Source organism: Pelophylax lessonae, assembly GCF_965119305.1.
Source record: "Pelophylax lessonae genome assembly, chromosome: 9".
NCBI lineage: Eukaryota > Metazoa > Chordata > Amphibia > Anura > Ranidae > Pelophylax > Pelophylax lessonae.
Window position 1 is genome coordinate 97,307,955 of NC_138776.1, and position 20,169 is coordinate 97,328,123.

At 43.0% G+C, this 20,169-nt stretch overlaps 1 protein-coding gene across 1 annotated transcript in view; it reads right to left on the minus strand.

Annotated features, from left to right (window-relative positions):
* The window catches only part of TRIM8 (tripartite motif containing 8), a 130,919-nt gene that overhangs the window by 18,983 nt on the left and 91,767 nt on the right, over positions 1 to 20,169 (minus strand). The window contains exon 2 of the mRNA XM_082267350.1: positions 6,101 to 6,196. Within this exon, the coding sequence (XP_082123476.1) occupies positions 6,101 to 6,196 (96 nt within the window). The remainder of the gene's footprint in view (positions 1 to 6,100; positions 6,197 to 20,169) is intronic.

Genomic DNA, 20,169 nt, shown 5'->3' on the forward strand with positions numbered 1-20,169 from the left:
CAAAATTCCAACAGGGAGAGTGGGAGCTCTCATATAGGTCACTACAGGTGTGCAGGCCTTTAAATTCAAACATAGAAGATTTTACCCATAAACTAGTAGCTTAGATATCCTTCATCTATCAAGAAAAGAAGTATCAGTCATGGGGGACTGAAACTTTAATTGCTTTGGAGGCGGTTCTCGAAAAAATAATAATAGTACCTAAATCTAAAAGTAATTGCAAAAATATATTTCTGTATTTGAGCTAACCCTTTTCTTTAGGATTTTTATGTGGTTTTACAGAAATGTTGGTAACTTCATAATAAGGCACTGCTGACTTTCAAAAATCAAATTAATAAAAATAAGTCCATGAACCATGCAGTGGTTATTTTAGAAAAATGGCATCTTTGCTTTGTGGTTAGGAAGTATAATGAGAGGTTTAGGACTATAAACGAATCTGAGACTAAAATAGAAGAGCAGGGGATATTACCAACCAGCATTTGCCTATCACAAAGCTGAGGGCTGCAGAGATTATAACATCTCTTCTAGGTGTTTTCCTACTCAGTCCTGCTCTGTCTGTGATAAAAAAAGTAACACTATCTTATTTGCTCCTTTTAAGCCTGTTAAATATACCATTTAAAAGTATTTTGTAATCTCTGTTCGGAAGCACGAAAAATTACCTGTCGATCCTATCTAAAATACAGAGTGGCCCTGTGTCCTGTGAACTTCCTGTGTTATCTCAAGGAGTATATTTAGCCCTCCTAGTTCTTATACTGGACTACAGGATAATTACTCTATATTACATGTGTTAAACACAGGGCCCCGCGGATCAAATTCGGCCCCCCAGACCATTTCATGTGGCCTTCGCACCTCTCCTGCAGGTACGACACCCCCCCCTCCCCTGCCCCACCTTATCTCAGCAGAGCGGATGGCAGAACTCTGGCATACGTCCCCATCTCAGTAGTCAGGAGCAGAGGAGGATAGAACTCAGATCCTGCACTTATCTGCAGTGCTGTATTTTGGCCTAGGCCGACAAGGCCCAGGCCTAGGGCAGCACTTTGCAGGGGGGGGGGGGGGCAGCAAAATAGCCAACCCTCGCCTCCACCTGAGACACTATTGGCCACTGGTTGCTAGAGCTACCTGGCATCTAACAACCAGTGACATGCCCCCCTTTCTCTCTCCCCCTTGGCCCTGCCCCCCTTTCTCTCTCTCACCCCCACCTCGCTCTCTCACCCCCTCTCTCTCATCCCCCCATTCTCTCTCATCCCCCCCTCTCTCTCACTCAACCCCCCCCTCTCTCTCCTCCTGCCTCTCTCTCATCCCCCCTCTCTCTCACACTCACCCCCCTCTCTCTCTCTCTCTCTCTCATCCCCCCACTCTCTCTCTCTCTACCCCCTCTCTCTCCTCCCCCCTCTTCTCTCACCCCCCCCCCTCTTGCCCACCACCTCCCCTCTCTCGCCCACCACCTCCTCTCTCTCTAGCCGACCACCTCTCTCCCTCTCTTTCTCCTACCCCCCTTTTCTCTCTCTCTGTCTCTCTCTCTTTTCCCCTCACCGTCCCTTACCCTTACTTGAAATCTCAGGGGTTCTTGCTGGGAGGGAATCACATTCGTTAAACAGGAAGGGGTGGGAAAATTTACATAGGAGAGGGAAAGGGGGCGCCCAATTTTAGTCTTGCCTAGGGCAGCACAAAATTTTACATAGGAGGGGGAAAGGGGGCGCCCAATTTTAGTCTTGCCTAGGGCAGCACAAAACCAAAATACACCACTGCTTATCTGTGCAGCCACCTCATCTCAGCCTTCTCTGGTCTCAGCATTCAGCAGATTTCAGCAGCTGACTCCAGCCCTCCTCCAGACCCTGAACTTTCTGCTTCCCAGCTCCACCCTAGCTTCTTCATGGCAGCAGCACAAGGTGGGGGTGCACTGTGATGTTAATGAGGGAGGGGCATTCTTGACTACCGATGGTTTGTATAGTCTTAAAAGAAACAACCGGCCCTTTCAGAGCAACCACAATCTCTATGTGGCCCATGATGAAATTTAGTTTGATGCCCCTGCTTTATATATTGTGGAGATGAGGAGAGTGGGAGTCATCCGGTAGTTTAGCAAAAGACAACTGGGCAGGGCTGACCCCAATTCTTGCAGCTTCAGTCCCCAATATGCTGTGTGTCATCAGCCCACAACAGGAAATTAGAAGTGCATTTCTGTCAGATCAGCAAATTTTATTCTCTACTTGCAAGTTGCAAGGGATAAAACAGGAAATGTGCATGTATTGCAGAGACATACTAAATATGTTGTTTCTGATTTTACATCAACAATTTATAGTACAGCTAAACTCTCCTTAAAATGTTTTTACTGAAACTTTGTATCACTATAAATTGTATTGCTTATAATATTTTAAATAGATTTTCCAACTTGCTTTCCGAGATTCTGTGCACATCATGTGTTTAGCTTATCTTATGACCACAATGCTGATACATATCTCTTCTTATTGCCGCCAGGTTATCTTGGAACTTAGGAGCTAGTATGTGCTGGTGCGCTGTGTATCAGCTTGTAGTCCACAGCAGGAACGTGCATTCTAGGCTAACAATGCTGCGCCTGCTTAAGGATCCATTTAGGGCAGTGATGGCGAATCTTGGCACCGCAGACGTTTTGGAACTATATTTCCCATGATGCTCAACTACATTGCACAGTGCATGAGCGTCACAGGAAATGTAGTTCCAAAACATCTGGGGTGCCAAGGTTCGCCATCACTGCCTTAGGGAATGTTGTTACCTGATGGCAAAAAGCTTCTGAGGATTCTATTACTGGCAGGATCACCAGGTACATAGTATGCCAGATTCACTCCTATGCATTTTCCTGTGTTTTTTTTACTGCTTTGAGCAGGTGAATTGTCATGCATCGATGTGGTGGATTGTTGCATTGCACAGATGTAAACTAGAGCAAATAAAAACAATAGAAAACTTCAGCACAAGCACTATTGTGTGGTAAAACTCAAATGTGAATGGACCCTAACACAAAAGCGCATGATGATTTGTAGGTTTAAATACACTTGTGGGTAAATAGCTTTTAATTACCCTATTCAACATTAGCATACCAAGCCTACATAAAAGGAGGCCATATACCGGTACTTCTTTTGATGCATGCATAGCTAGATGTGATGGGCTGCTGGGAATACATTTGAAGTACAGTTGCTTCTAAAGTATATGCAACTTCTCACCCATGCCAAAACTTTCTTCAAGCTTTACACAGAATGGCCAGAATCTTACACTAAATGATTCTGGAGAGCTGTAATGGAAAGTATGGTCAAAGGTGGAGTTCTCCATACATTTAAAAAGAAGGCAAGCTCCAAAGTGACAGCTCAAATAATTGCATTTTCCCCAATGCACGATAATTTACATAGTAAATTTGCTGAAGCCCAATTTCTGTTCCTGGAAATAATAGGCTGATGCTCAAACCGCTGTCAATTATGGATGATGGTGGCAGAAGAGCAAAATGATGCAGAGGATAAAATCTACAACAGGAATAATAATAAAAAAAATTTCACTTAGAACATTGTTTGTGCAACATATGCAGAGGAGACCACACAGATCTTGGAAAACCTTCCCTGTTTGACGCAAAAAAAATGGTCACATGCAATAAGTCAAACTGGATATTTTTAACGGATGTTTAATTTACTTCTGCTTAGATGTTCAGAGGTCATTTGAAACTGCATGATATAGTTGTATAAACACAGGCATTGTGTGATTGGACAAAGGGTGTAGAGCCATCATGGTCTCCCTTTGTCCAGTCACAGACTGCCTTGTGTTGGATGTTTTGGAATGGTGAAGCTGCATAGTAAAGTGACCCATTGTGATCGCTGTGTTCCATCCCCAACTGTCATTTTTACCAGCGGAACTTCAGCAGCCACCAGTGGGGCACACAAAAATGTTTTCCCATACTTCAGCTTTAAATGTATTTTTAAACAACACTAGTGCAAGTACATGTCTTGCTATTAAGACTTCAAAAATCTCTTGCATACCTGAGAGAGGGCCGAGCAAGACTAAAAGTCAATCGTGCTGAGTGCTCGTCGGTGTAGTTCTGCTCCTCCATAGTCCAATCACAGGCTGGGGTGTGTTCTTGACCAAGTTCTGCCACTACTGCAGTGGAAATCGAGGATCTGTCTATGCTGGCTGACAGTAAATCGCAAGACTGGTTGCATGTACTTATAAATTCTTTGGCAGGTAAACCAGTTGCTATAAATTTAGTTCAACGTTGTATTTAGCTACTTGCCTCAAGGGTTACTTAAAGTGGTAGTAAAGCCCAATTCTTTACTTGTACCTACTCCTAAGCCTAAAATAGGGCTGACCTGTAGATACAGTACAGACTGTATCTTCCTCGCTGCACTTACCTTCCTGGATGTTGAACGGTCACTACCCACACAGCCAGTGTAGCGGCTCAGGTCTTTAAAATCCCTGCTGTTCTTCCCCTTCTTTCCTTAGGGCTTGCGAGATGGGTCAAAGGGATTCTGATTGGTCAAAGCGATCACATACCAGAGATGTCCAATCAGAATCATTCTGATCCATCCTGAATGACTCATAGAAAGAAGGAGAAGAGCGGGAATTTTAAATCCTAGAAATGCTACACCCGCTGCGTGGGCAATGACAGCTCATCAACCAGGAGGGTAAGTGCAACAAGGACCAGGGGGTGGGGAGTGTGTAGGCTGTTAGTTTACCTTTTTAATTTTTTGTATAAAACACTTTAATGTTAAAGTGGTTGTAAAGCCACAGATCCCAATTCCTGCCAGACCCTCTATAATAATAAAATATACTACACAGTGTCTGTTTTCCTTCGAAATTTGGCAGCTAAATACCTTTTTTGAAATCGTCGATGTGCAGTCATGTGACCACCCTCCACTCTTCTCCCCCAATCTAAGTACTACCGTGGGAGGGGCTGAGATTTTCCCTCTGGCATCATCCCGGCAGTCACGTGACTGCACATCGGGGATGTGAAAAAGGTATTTAGCTGCCCAATTTAAAAAAAAAAAAAACACCAACACTGTGTAGTATATTTTATTATTACAGAGCAGCTGGCAGTAATTGGGATTAGTAACTTTACTGCCGCACGGAATAGCGGCAGGAGGGGAGGGTCGGGATATTTATTATCAGCTCACACACTAGGAAGTGACAGGAAGAGAGGGAGGGGGAGAGCAGCTGAATAATGGAGGCAAGTAAACTGACCACAATATCATGGATTAGCAGCCATGATTACTGTGGTCAACACACTAAGGGGGACACAGGAACAGGCAGGATCAACCAGAATTTTACAGCATACAAAGGGACAAATTACACTGCAAAAGCACTATGTCGTTTTACATGCTTAAGGGTCCTTTCGCACGAATGATCCGATCAGATCTACCGGTCAGTTTTTTAGGCGGATCTGATCGGATCCTCCATGCATCCCTATGGGGCAGCGGATGTCAGCGAAGACATGTCCGCTGACACCCGCTGACATACGCATCCGATCCTGTCCGTGAAATCCAGATGGATTGAAACCCTATTTTCCATCCGTCCAGGGGATCAGATCGGATGGGATCGGATGAGAGCGGACAGGCGGTCCGCTCTCATCCAATTCCCCATAGGGAGCAGCGGGGCTCTGACACCTCCCTCTCCGCACACAGAGCGGAGAGGGAGCTGTCACCTGCCTGCTCAGCGGGGATTAGTGTATCGATCCCCCGCTGAGCAGCACGGAGTCCGCCGACAGAGCGGACCGTGTGAAAGGAGCCTTAAAGTAACAGGTTCTTCTTTTTTTTTGTTCAGGGTTACAACCTCTTTCACATGCAACATACTGTGTATTAGCACTGACAACAGATCGGTTAAGTCTCAATGGGACCAAAAGCATGAGAACAACAAAACGTAAAGCTTGTTGTACTGTTTGTACCTACTAAAAATATACCAGTGTCCCTTTATTAAATATACTATGCAATATTCACTTAAAGAAAAAATAAATAATTATGATCTATGGCTATGCAATGGGCTACTGAATTTGGGTGCGTTAAACACAGCAAGTCATTTCACTGGGAATCCTGAGAACTGATAAGACTGCAGAGGTAAAATGGCTGCCTCTTCTTACAAATACACTTGTACTGACCTCCACTAGTCTCTTGTCAGATTCCAGTTTGTACAGTTGGTCTTCGATGTCTTGTTCCCGCTCCTCTAGGCGGTCCTGTTGTTTCATAAGCATTTTCTAAAAGACAAAAAGAACATAGATTTAGTAAAGAACGAGGCAAACAATTCACCAAATACTAACTATTCTTGTTGTGACTATGAATACACTCAACCAGATCTGCTTTTATTACATAAATACTATTAGCTGTCTGAACGTGTAATTTACTCATAATATATTTTTTGTGGCTTACATGTCACCAACCCAACCACATTAATCAGAATCTATAAGCCAGCAATAAAACCCAATACACCACCAACCGACTCTTGACTCCTTGTCCCCCGAATAACAGAACTGTATATACGTGGGGAGAAGGTGTGAAATAAAATGATTATGATATGGTTACTAAAACTGATACTAGTCATCACATGAAAAGGACAGCTTTTCACCCAACATTACTGTAAAGTATTAAACTAACTGCAGGAGGACGGAAAATATTTCACACCAGTAGCTGTTCCTATAACAAAAGCCCACCATATAATATCAAGGCTGGTTTTACCATCAGGCACAGTAGGCTAGACATTTTTTTACCATCATCTGCAGAAATACATTTTTTTCATATAAGCTTCTTTATAGATTCTCACAAAATGCATCTGGGTTAGGAAAAAGAAAACAAGAGAATATTCAAGTATAAAAGATGATAGTATCAGAGGGGAGCTGCATCAAGCAGACCCTCCAGGGATGGAAATCTGGCTGGAAAGATCTACTACTACAATAGCAATATAGTTGTAGCTAAAATCCTTCAATCCAAGTGTAAAATGGGAAGCCCAATTATATTTCTTTTTAATTAAAAGAAACCTTTCCAGAAATAATTGTGGGGCCTGCCATTGCTGATAAATTACGATAACTGCCTAGCTGTCAGGCTGTCCCATATGCTTTAATAGTCTGAGCCACTAAAGCTGGCCATACAGTTACCAACAGACTTCCTCTATCCGTGTGAGCAAGCCAGGAGTGGTGAAACGCGTCAAGGAAGGTTGGTTTTTGGGTGAAGACAGTCACTTTGCTGACAATTAATAAACACAACAAAAGGAGCTAAGTTTGGAGTGTGGCTGATATTTTTTCCTCTTTCATGGATAAAATGTAATCTGTTTCTTGCTTAAGTGGCTAAAAATGATCTGTAGAAGGCACAGCTGGCACCACCCGACTCACCAAACTTTAATCGGAGGATGGATTTTGTTGGCCAAGCAGTGACGGCAGCTAATCAGATGTTCTGAAAGCCGGAACCAGCAGCAGGCGGGATTCCTCCATCCATGTTGTTTAGTGTGGATGGAGGAATCTGATAGATTTCCTTCATTTAGATCACAGGCTGAACAAAAGGAATCTATGAGTGTATATCCAGCTTTACCTGAACAAGTTTTCAGATAAGTAGTCTATCTAAGGAAATACTGATTTTAAAACAAATTTGTGTTCTGCTCATTCATGGCAAATCAACAGGTTTGCTTTGGCCCTCTTCCCAAACATACTCTATGCTCACCATTCACTCAAATCCCTGTAGCTCCGTTTAACATCAGCAGCTGAAGGATATACTCAGTACTTCCAGGTATGGAAGAGCATGTGACACAGCTGAGTAAATGATTCTTGTAAAATAGGAAGTCCACAGCTCTGTGTACAGCTGGCCATACACACATCAACTAACTCTTGTTCAGCCCTGTGGGAGCGAACTTTGGCCAATTTAGCAGGAATCTGTCAAAATTTGAGCAGTGTATGGCCAGTTTAAGTCACGACTTTGGCAAATAATAGGCGTTTACTGCCAGCAGCTGAATGCAGTGGAAGAAAGACAAATATGTACTGCCAGGGAAGGGCTATATTAGAGAGAAGCCATTACAGTACTTTAAACTGCATGGGCAAATGGTCCATTTTTGAGATGTTCTCCTTGAAGTCTCGCAGTTTTATTGTTCACAGAAAGAGCTGATGTTTGACATGTGAAATGACACAGGGGTTATGTTGCGTGGTCACTTCTAATGCAGGTACTACTTACTAGGGTGTTAACAAATGTGACTATTTCAAACATGTATAGAGTGTGCATTACTAAACAGGAGGGGACCCAACCTTCATTACCTTGTGAGCCATATTCATACAATAAATAGTATTGAGCCATGCAAACAGATAAAGCACACAAAGAATACAACTAGTATTTACACTGTTTGTATGTTCATTTTTTGCCAGTTCCGCTTTCCAGAGAAGAGCTAAGGCTGGAAAGCAGATCTGCTGATATGGAAATTTCTAGCCCATTCCCAATCAGGATTCACTGTAATGGAGAGGATACGGCGTCTGCACTGTTGATTAGGTGTTTGATCTGACAATCGAACATCTTCCTTTTCAAATAGCATATGTTCCAGTCAAGGGCGTATCTTTTAGCCACAGATCATGTAACTGCTCTGGGGCCCAGTAGTAAAGGGGACCACTAATGTTTATTAGACTTCTTTAAAAGCACTTGCTATGCTGTGGTTAGTTATTGTTTATAGTAGATGTAATCTCCAATTAGATGACATTTAGGCCCCTTTCACACATGCGAACCATTCAGATTCACCTGTCCATTTTTTAGGTGGATCTGAACAGATGCCCCATGCATCTCTATGGGGCATCGGATGTCCAATCGGATCCGATCCGCCAAATCTGGACTGATGGAAACCCTATTCTCCATCCGTCCAGCGGATCGGATTGGATGGGATCGGATGAGAACGGACAGACGGTCCGTTCTCATCCGATTCCCCCATAGAGAACAGCGGGGACCTGACAGCTCTGTCTCCGCACACAGCGCAGAGACAGAGCTGCCATCCGCCTGCTCAGCGGGGGATCGACGGATCAATCCCCCGCTGAAAAAAAACGTTGACGGACTCCCTTGTGTGAAAGGCCTTAGTGTGTTAAAACATTGTGTATCAAAAACATAAGTCATGGTTGTTTCTTCAAGCCTCTAGCCTCTTTGCAGCTACTTCCTTCCAGCCAGGCATCCTGATAGTGACAACCAGTGGAACAACCCTGTGTAATCTGGGTATGTATGGCTGTTTATAGTACCCATTAGAAGTACGTGTAACGGGGTGACAATGCTAGACAGCAATTGAGAGGCAGCGACAGAGTGCTATTATCACCCTAGAACAGGAGGTGCCTGAGCAAGGACCTCCATGGTAGGATTAGCCAGTATCATTGTTTTATGAAAGATTCATATTCAGGATGATATGAATATTTATTGATTGTGTTTACATCTACTTTAAAGAAGACCTATCATTATAGATGTACATGTAGTATTTTGTCCCATGTTGCTAAGTACATTCTGACCCTAGTTATGGAGTCTGACGTGCCCCCCTCCCCTCCTACCATGAATGATTCAAGGTGATGGCTGATTCATAAAGTCCAGCTTGGGCTGTGAGTTCTTTACCAAGACAAGCAACGGCAAGAGGAATGCAGATGGAGCAGGGATGTATCAGACGGCAAGAGGAATGCAGATGGAGGAGGGATGTATCAGACGGCAAGAGGAATGCAGATGGAGGAGGGATGTATCAGACAGCAAGAGGAATGCAGATGGAGGAGGGATGTATCAGCCTCCACATTCCTCGTGCCGCTGTTTGTGGAAAGTGCTTTCAGCCGGGACAAGCTGCATATTTTGAATCAGAAGTCTCTTTCACAGCTGTTGTCAGACAACTGTAGCAGAAGGGATAGGGGGGCAGGTTGGACCTCATAACTAGAGTTTGAAAGCACAGGGAAACATGCAAAAAAGTACATGCACATTGTCCCACAGGGGACAGAACTGTAACAAAATATTACAATGGTAGATCTTCTTTAAGAACAGGTTTCACTAGTGGTAATGCATAGAAGAATGTTGGAGAGCATGGGGCCAATAATGTTTGTACTATGAGAAATGATCATGTATAATAATGACAACCATAGGGAAACACACACTTCCGGTCACGCTCATTTTATGGACACTGTAGAATGCTTATGTGACTGGAGCAGCACGTTAACTGAACGTGACATGTGCAAGCAAATATAGTCTGAAAATACTGAACCCAAAGCACATGTAACAGCACTCAATACAATTACTAAGCCTAATTCCAGTTAAGCACTGCCACAAAGAACTTTTTCCAAGTGAATCACGACATATAAGTGGGCGTAGTCTAGGTGCACACAAAGACATTCCCCGCAGAATGAATAGCTGACATTCTGCTCTCTAATAGGTTTAAAATATTCAACCAAGCTTCCCAGAATAGAATTTCTTGTAATTAAATCATTTATTGAGTCTACAACTCACGTATTCAGTCACACGGATATTATGATAAAAAAAAAATGCCCTAAAAAACTGGCAGTTGTGGGAAAGGCACCACTCCCACCCCCTCCAAAAAACATATATATTCCAAAGAAATTGGGGGAAGGAGTTTGATTTTGCATGAGTTGTTTTAAATCAATTTAGTGTCAAACATTCGGATCTGTTTGTCATAAAAGAACCTGGTATGTATTGGAATATAAATAAATTTTTTGTGAGAACAATATATTCTAATACCAACAACACGTTTTGTAGCACAATCTCACCACTTCTTCAGGAAAGGTGCACAAAAGCCCCGTGGTCAGCTGTAGAATGTTATTGACTAGGAGCTCAATTTGGACACTGATGTCACCCCATAACAGGAAGTGCCTAAAAAAGGACTTTCATGGCAGGATCATCTGGCATTACTTGGTACAAGACCTGAACTTCTATAATGGCATGTTAAAGCCTCATCATCATCAAGAGACAGTCGGCTCCTGATAATGAAGTAAACAAAGATGGCAGCACAGGATGAAGCAGAAGAGTAGCGGGGTGAAAAGGTTAAACGCAGGATTCGATGGACTTTTTTCTGGATAAAACCAACAGAGGTAAGCAGCATATTGTTGGTTCATTTAATGGGATTTTATTTATTATTTATTGTTATTTAGAGTAACAAGAATATTCTAATGATGAGGTTAATTATTGGAGTGCACAGCAGAGCTTGCTATATGACACAAGACCATAGAGACCATAGATGTGAACACCCATGCGATCTGATTCTGGTGCGGACCAAAAAAGGGTCATGTGCCACTTTGGTCTAAATGCGATGCAAATTCAGCCATACAATCTGTATGGCTGAATTCGTAACTCACAGACATCACATGTGATTTGCAGGGCAGTGCCCTCCGAATCACATGAAATGTCTAAAATTGCATATATGTGAACCGGCACAAAATCTTATATAAGCGTCAACATATTAACATTTTTAAGTCTTCAGCTTTCTTTATAGGAATACCGAGTGATCCTGCCATAAAGATCCTAGTTCAAGCACTTTGAGTTATAGGTGACAAAGCTTTGTTTCCCAACTGTGCTTCTGTGTTTGTCACCCTGTCACATGGACAGGGTCACCCCTGTAATAAAAATCCTACTGATTAGCGTTTGTATTTTTTTTAGGTTTATTTCCACTTTAAGATTGCTTTGTATGGATCACAACCACCCTGAATCCTTGGAAGGATCCTCAAACATCACAACCTCAACCCCCCGCAGTGCAATCAAATCCCATTCGCTAACATGTAAAATATTCCCTTTTGTACTACTACCAAGGAACAGGCCTTTCACTAAGCCACACGAGACTGCATTGTCCTGCACACTGTGAATTCAGACACCCATTACAATCTTTCGCTTTGGCGCAGGGCATGGATTTAGTATAAGCTTGTGACATTGCTCGACATCTTTATTTTCATTAGCTTCCATTTTATTTGGCTTAGAGTGTGGCTGGTATAAAAATAAAACGCAGGCCTCAGTCATGGTTCAGGATCAGCTCTGGCTCCAGCCAAGGCCTGTCACGGCCCTGTGCCCACAGCAGATTCTAAGGAGATCTGCATGGTGATAATCTCTATCGGTGCTCCTGGCATCACCGGATGTCACTGGCTTGGAGGCACAGCGACTGCTGACTGAAATAAACTGGGGAGGGGAAGATTTAAAAAAAAATGCATGTCAACAAATACAAATTTTTAGCAGATTATTAGCAACAGTAAATTATTCCAGCTCCGGGAAAAGCTTTGCTGATGGAAAGAGCAGCTGAGATTCTGGCACTCAGGCAAATGTCTTCATAAAACTTAATTTAGACCTGTTTTAATTTTTAACCCCACAAGGCATACGCTTGTGATGTGAAATAACCAATAGAAGCAAATTAGTTTTTTACAGCTTAAAATGGCTGGCACCAAGTCTAAAGGAATTAAAGGAAAACTCCCTTTTAGATAGGAATTGTGAGATTGCCAAATCAGAGATTTAAAAAAAATAATTTAATGTTATTAACAGTGACCATTCCTTCCAAATTTGTAGCTTCAATCAATGTCTTAAACTGAACTTTTTTTTTCAAATGCTGTCTTGCAAAATATGGCAACCCAGAAGCATTGTGTACACAACAGAAATCATATATTCTACTGGTGTGGTTGATTCACTGCTTCACTCTAGAAGTCTGTACAGAGCTCAAAGTCAAATTGAAGGCATCTCTTGCAATGCAATTTTTTTTTTTTTAATACTAAGACAAATGCATAGGAAAATGAATACTGGGTCTTTTTTTTCAATAATGCTGAGACTATTTGGACGTTGATAATGAATGCAGACCCCCCACCCCTATTTAGAAGCTAGTCTAGGAAAGTTCATGTTAAGGCTTACATCCTCTTTTAAGACTATTAGCAGCTAGCAAAAAAGTTTTTTAAAATCCTTATATAGCGCATAATTTATCTAAAGAAGATTATATTATTCCACAGCATCCAATTAAAAATTGTGTTTTTTTTTTTCTCTTTTACCTGGATAAAATGTGAAATGTGATTGGATGCACATGATGCCCCCAGTTCAAACATCTCTGGCAATTATTGGACAGATATCTGGCTATGCTGGGGTTATGCTGGGGTTCCCTAGTGGGCAAAGAGCTCAATATTACAACTTTGATTGTTTTCACAAAGATATTCCCTTATATGACCTTCTTTAGTCAAAAGAGGTAAAACAAATACCAATTACCTGATCTATATTGTTTATTCAAGATAGATCCTAGTATTTGGAAATCTCTGTACATTTTTTTTCCATAAATGATCATGTAGATACTGAAATGACCAATGCTGGAGGTCATTTCTGAAGAGCAAATGTCAAAATTCTCACCTGGCTCAACTCTATAACAATCTTTGTATGGACACCCACTGCTTGGAACTATACTTAGTATAGTTCATTATGGGCTGCGTGTAGGAGGGGAAATACCAATTGCACATCTCATTGACATATGAGACATGCCCCTGTCATATCATAACTAGAACAAGTCATGTGTGTCTCGTGCTACAGAAGGAAAGAAGATCCTATGCAGTTAAAGTGTACCTGTTATTCATACCCTACAGAGCTTGCCATTCAGTCCGGCCAATTTATTTAGAGAAATAAAAGGAAAATGTTGCTTTTCTTGATACAAAGTGTTTATATGTGCCTGACATCTTTACCTGGGGCACACGTTCCCCACCCCTGGCCTCTGTCCCAGCGGGGAAATGCTGGCTGGGGATTAGCGCTACAAGTGAACCATAAGCAGGATGTCAAGCATCTCTTCAGCAGTACAATTACAATACAAAATACAATTTTTCACCATTTTTAAAATACAATCATTTGAGAGAAAAGGACCCCCATTGAGGTTACAATAAGGCTCTAAGAATGGCATTCTGGGAGGTGGTCACGTGCTTCCCGTAACAGAGAAGTGCCATGTGTTTGTTTTTAGTGGTGTGTGGTAGGAGCACACATAGGCAGTGGTGTATTTAGGTTTTGTGCTGCCCTAAGCCTGACTAAGTTTGTGCACCCCTTAATTTAAATATGACCCACCCCTTCCTGTAAAGGCCACACCCCTTCCTGTACACCACAGACCACAACCACAGTCTATCTATGCCCATCAGCATAGCCTTATCAGTTCCCATAAGTTCAGCCTCATCAGTGCCCATCAGTGCCACCTATTACTGCCCATCAGTTCAGCCTCATCAGTGCAGCATATCAGTATAGCCTCATCATTGGCCATCAGTACAGCCCCATCAGTGGCCATCAGTGCCCATTAGTGCAGCCTATCATACCGACAGGTAGCAGCGTGACTGCTTTATGGGGGTGCCAGACTGATTTGCCTCCTGGACCCTGCCCTCTGGCCCAATTCACCCCATAATAGTGGCACTAAACTAAAAGTGTAGCGCAAGCCGGCAGGGACCCTTTTCGTGCGGGAGCCAGGAGGAGGCTGGTTTTTTCATGTGGTGTGCAGCTTTTTTGCTGCCCCCCCTGCAAAGTGCTGCCCTAGGCCTGGGCCTTGTCGGCCTAGGCCAAGATACAGCACTGCACATAGGTGAACAAAGGTAGGCTGGGGGTGGGAAAGTAAGAACACCTGAATGGACAAACTGACAAATACTGCTTATGCAAGTCATACAGCCTGGTATAGGTATAGCAGACAGCCCCCTTAGACTTATGGGACCTAATGCACAAGGCCAGTGTTTCACAAAGTTGCCCTCCTATTACCATAAACTGCATATTGCAGATATTTTTACATAAGCACATATGTCCTAGCAATGAAATTTTTTGTTAACAAAAAACACACTTTTTAGTTTTTGGAACATAAAGGTGATCAGTAGATTAAAGTGATTGTAAAGTGTTTTTTTTTTTTTAATACAAAAAATGTTATACTTACCTCCTGTGTGCAGTTGGTTTTTGCACAGAGCAGCCTGGATCCTCCTCTTCTCTAGTCCCTCATAGCTCCTCCTATTGAGTGCCCCCATAGCAAGCAGCTTGCTATGGGGGCACCTGAGCCGAGCTGCTGCTCTGTGTGTCCATGATTAAGACATGGAGGTGCTTTTCCGCCCCGCCTCTCTCGCTCCTGATTGGCTTTGATTGACAGCAGCGGGAACCAATGGCGCCGCTGCTGTGTCTCAGCCAATCAGGAGGGAAAGACTTGTGGACATCACTGGATATAGATGGGTCTCAGGTAAGTATTAGGGGGTGCTGAGGGGGCTGCTACACACAGAAGGCTTTTTATCCTAATGCATAGAATGCATTAAGATAAAAAGCCTTCTGCCTTTACAACTCCTTTAAAGTCTCATGCACATTGAGGCTTATGAGCTTAGAAAGTGCTCAAATGTTACCAGCATATGTGTTTAAAGGGCCCATGTACAGGAGCATTAGCGTTTACACGAGTACAGTCATTCACTTGTAAGGCCAGCTGTACATGCCACTGGCAGCTCCCCCGGCATGAGAAACAGTGAGGAAGATTACGCTTGAGCACTATTAAGCCCTAGACATATGCCGGTTTTCGGTAATTCGATATATCGCGGTATTGCATAGCCACGGTATTGTTATTGTGGCATTTTTAAAATACCGAGTTTATCTGCTCCTCAGTCTGACTTGTGAATTGATACATTTCAGTGAGCTGGATGACTCATTCACTCACACAGCTCTCCCAGTAACTATAAACAAAAATGTTTACATTGTATCTTTTCCTTCCCTCTGCCAGGGAGAAAGGAAGTTTAACCTCTTAAAGACTGGATCTTTCTCTGTCACTTGTTGCTTGCAAGTTAAAATCAGTTTTTTTTTTGCTAGAAAAGTACTTAGAACCCCAAACATTTTATATATATTTTTTAGCAGAGACCCTACAGAAAAAAAATGGCGATTGTTGTAATATTTTATGTCACACTGTATTTGTGCAGCAGTCTTTCAAACGCAATTAATAGACTTTAATGAATAAAAAAAAAAAAAACGTAACAGTAAAGTTATCCCAATTTTTTTTTTTTGTTACACAGAGAATCGTGAGAGAATCGTGATCTTTATTCCAAGCTAAAAAATCGTGATTCTCATTTTGGCCAGAATCGTGCAGCTCTAATATATATATATATATATACACATACACACACACACACACGCATATCAGCCCACATTACATTATTATATAGCCATCAAGCAGTGTCTGGCCTACCTGGTGATGACTGGTCCTGGCGCTCTGATCCGATGGCCTGGTCTTTAAAGGGGCAAATCCTTGCGATCCAGAAGTGGTTAAACCTGCAGGAGGACCGGTGTTTTTATCTATTAATGACTTTACTATTGCTTTAGGCCTGGTTCACATGTATGCGGGTTGGTGGTTCACATGTATGCGGGTTGGTGGTTCACATGTATGCGGGTTGGCGGCCCACATTTGCACAGGCATAGCAGCCCATTGATTTGAACGGGCTGCTATGCCCTCATTTTCCGCAGAAAAAAGGTGCATGCAGCATTTTTTTAAAATTCAGTGGCCTTGAAATCCATCCTGCTTTTGCACCATGCGACTAACCTGCAGTTCCTGCTCTGGCAAGCTTTCTGCATTTTTTGTATACATGGGCACGGCATTTAAAAACAGTTTGCGTGTGCAGCAAAGGCAGGTAAGTCGCATGGTGCAAAAGAAGGATGGATTTCATGGCCACTGCATTTTTTTAAATTCTGCATGCACCTTTTTTCAGCTGAAAACGCAGGCATAGCAGCTCAAGCCCATTCACATCAATGGGCTGCTATGCCTGTGCAAATGTGGGCCGCCAACCCACATACATGTGAACCGCCAACCCGCATACATGTGAACCACCAACCCGCATACATGTGAACCAGGCCTAAAGCAATAGTAAAGTCATTTATAAACAACACCTCCTTCAGGTTTAACCACTTCTTGACCACAAGAATTTGCCCTCTTAATGACCAGGCCATCGGATCGGAGCCGAGCGCCAGGACCAGTTATCACCAGTTAGGCCAGACACTGCTTGATGACCTATTTTAGGCCTGGTTCACAGAGTCTGTACTGACTGACTATATAATAATGTGCATAAGTGAACCAAAGCCCCTAAATTCAGCAATGAAATTGAAGTGAGGTGGAAATTTAATAATTTAAATTTAATAATAGAATACCGTGATAATACCGTATACCGTGGCAAAACCTTAATCAATTAATCGCAGCATGAAAATCTGATACCGTCACAAGCCTATTAAGCCCATAAAACACTATGTGCATAAAGCCTAAGGTAACTAGATTTCCAAAATGAAATTAGGGACATCCTACGGGCCACAACTGCTTTGAACCATACTCCCAAAATAACACCCCTGTTTGTAGCCAAGACGACAATCCCCCCCCCCTTCCAACCCACATTTTTAACATTCTATAAAACGATTGGTCAAAATCACAGGCTTTTGGAACAGGGAGCAGACATTCAAGATATAATGAAATGTGCTCTGGGCACCATGGATACAGTATACTCTGTTCTGGGTCAAGAGTGCTTAACAAAGAAAGCAGGGGTCAGGAGTGTGTAACACAGAGTGCAGGGGTCAGGAGTGTGTAACAGGGTGCAGGGGTCAGGACCGTGTAATGCACAGAGTGCAGGGGTCAGGAGTGTATAACACAAAATGCAGGGTTCAGGAGTGTGTAACATGTAGAGTGCATGGGTCAGCAGTTTGTAACACAGAGTGCAGGTGTCAGGAGTATGTAATGCATAGTGCAGCAGTCAGGAGCAAGTAGCACACAAAGGGCAGCGGTCAGGAGCATGTAACAGGTATAACACACAGAGTGCAGGGGTCAGGAGTATGTAACACACAGAGTGCAGGGGTCAGGAGCGTGTAATACACAGAGTGCAGGGGTCAGGAGTGTGTAACACACAGAGTTTAGGGGTTAGGAGAATGAAGTGCAGAGATAAAAAATAAGTAATGCACAAAGTGCTGGGGTTACGAGTGAGTAGCTTAATAACTGTATGCTGATCTTCACTTTTCCATGGGAACCTAAAAAATAGAAAAGCTGTAAACTGATTGGCTGCTACAGACAAATCCAGGAGCTTGTCTCTGCAGCAAAAATGTCTCTTCTGGTTTTGTGAGTAGGGTTACACTGTAAGATTGTAAGTAACCAGATCTGTGCTTTAATAAGATGCATTTTTTTTTACCAGACTCTCTCGGGTATATGGAATAGCTCCTTATTGCACATGCACACCAATACTTTTTAATTCCAAAAGCTGTTAAGCGAAAGCCATCCTATTGTCTAATGATTGCCATATATGCAGCATCAAATTGTGGTGGCTGCGGTACCTGCGTAATGCGTGTTGGACCATCAGACTGAACCAGCGGGTACTGTCCCTTCCAAACAAGGGCAGATGGCAACTTTCCCTAGTAAACTGGAACCAAGCAAACAGGGGTGCAAGACAATCTCATGCAAGCTGTTGGCAGAGAATTTTTTTTTTCTAGATTCAGTCACCTCTGACAAGCCACCAATCAGCATCAAACTGGTTATATTCCAACTGTCAGAACAAAACTATGTGATGGATGACCGTAGGCTATAGTGACTGTGCTTATTTACCACAAGACAGATGAGGACAATTTACAAAATTGTTAAAAAAAAAACAAAAACGATAATTAGTGAGCCTGTATATGAATCTTCCCCCTTCCTAATCTCTAGGCCTGGGTGCTGTCACATAGGAGCAGAGGAAGGTTTGTCAGCCTTGTGTAAGTTCTGACCCAGACCCAACCAGGAGCACAAGGAAAACAAGTATCAGCAATGTAGGAGGCAGGAAATCAAGGATTACTTCGTCCTGAATGAGCAAAACACAGGTTTGCTTTGAAGCCCAATTGAAGCCACATGTTCTTTGCTTGTTGAGCAGTCACGCTGCATAAGAGAACCTGCCAACTGCTTGACCTCTGGCTAACACTATTTTCCAGCTCCTCAGTGCATTTAACAGTAAAAACAGAAATAAAGCACCATTAGGCTCCATTCACACCTGAGCATATCCATTTACTAGTGTTTTTAGGGCATTTTGTAAGCTTTTTACAAGCTTTTTTTAAAGCATTTTATTGTATTACACGCGTTTAACAGCTTCACGCATTTTTGTTTAGCCAATAGAAAGCAGCAGGGGGAGGAGAGGGAGATGAAATTAGGGGTGGAGAGCTGCTATTTGAGTATTTTACGAGCACTTTTCTGCTCAAGTCAGGCATTTCTTTTTAAGTCTATGGCGCCAAAAGAGCTTGTAATCTGCCAAAAAGGCTTCAGGCATTTTTATTCAGGTGACAGAACGCTCGGATGTGAACAGGGGCTGTTGAAATGAATGGAATGTTGCTTGTTGGGCGTTTTGGAGCTTCAGAGCTGAGCGTTTTGCAAGCTGGAAATCGCTCAGGTGTGAACGGGGCCTTATGGTTAACACTTGGGAGCTAAAAGACAGCATATGTTATAGCAAGAGATCAGAGAACGTAAAGACCCCACAGGTTTCTCAGCTCTGACACCCCACTATTATTTTTTTATGTATAAATAAAACATGGGGTAAATATAAATCATAATCAAGCTTACAAAACGGTGTGAAAAAAAATAATCAGCAGGTCCATAGGCAGCTGAATCTGTTTTTTTCTGCAAAATTCACACATGGCACTACCCTTTTTTGTCACCAGTCACCCTACTGGCATTTTAGGGGGCTTGGGAGGTAGGCAAATTTGGGTTCAAGCTAGGGATCGACCGATTATCGGCAAAGCCGATATATCTAGGGTCGATCTGCAATTTCCCCGATATATCAGAATCAGCCCCTGAGGTTACAGATAATGCCGATATTTCGGGAAAGTGCTGTACCGGGGTGATGCCTGCAGCTAGAGGCATCACCCCAGTACCAGCGTCCATAGCCAACGGGGGGCTGTGTTGTAATGACAACCGATGCGGCTTAGAAGCCACTCGGCTGTCATTACAAGGAGTGGGAGGGGACGTCCCCCCCCTCCCGCCGCCTTCCGCAGCTCGCCTGGGTCTCCCGTCCCACCGAGAGACCCAGGCATCCTACCTGCACGGCCGCTAAGGACCCAATCAAAGCCGCATTCGCTCTGATCGGATCTCCATGTAAAAACCCGGAAGTGATGTCATGACATCACTCCCGGGTACTCAGCGCCAGATTAAAAAAAATGACAGCATTCAAAACAGCCAAACTTGGCGTTTTGAATGCTTTTAAGTGCAGAGGAGAGGTTTGGGGTCTTTTAGACCCCCAGATCCCCCCTCAAGAGTACT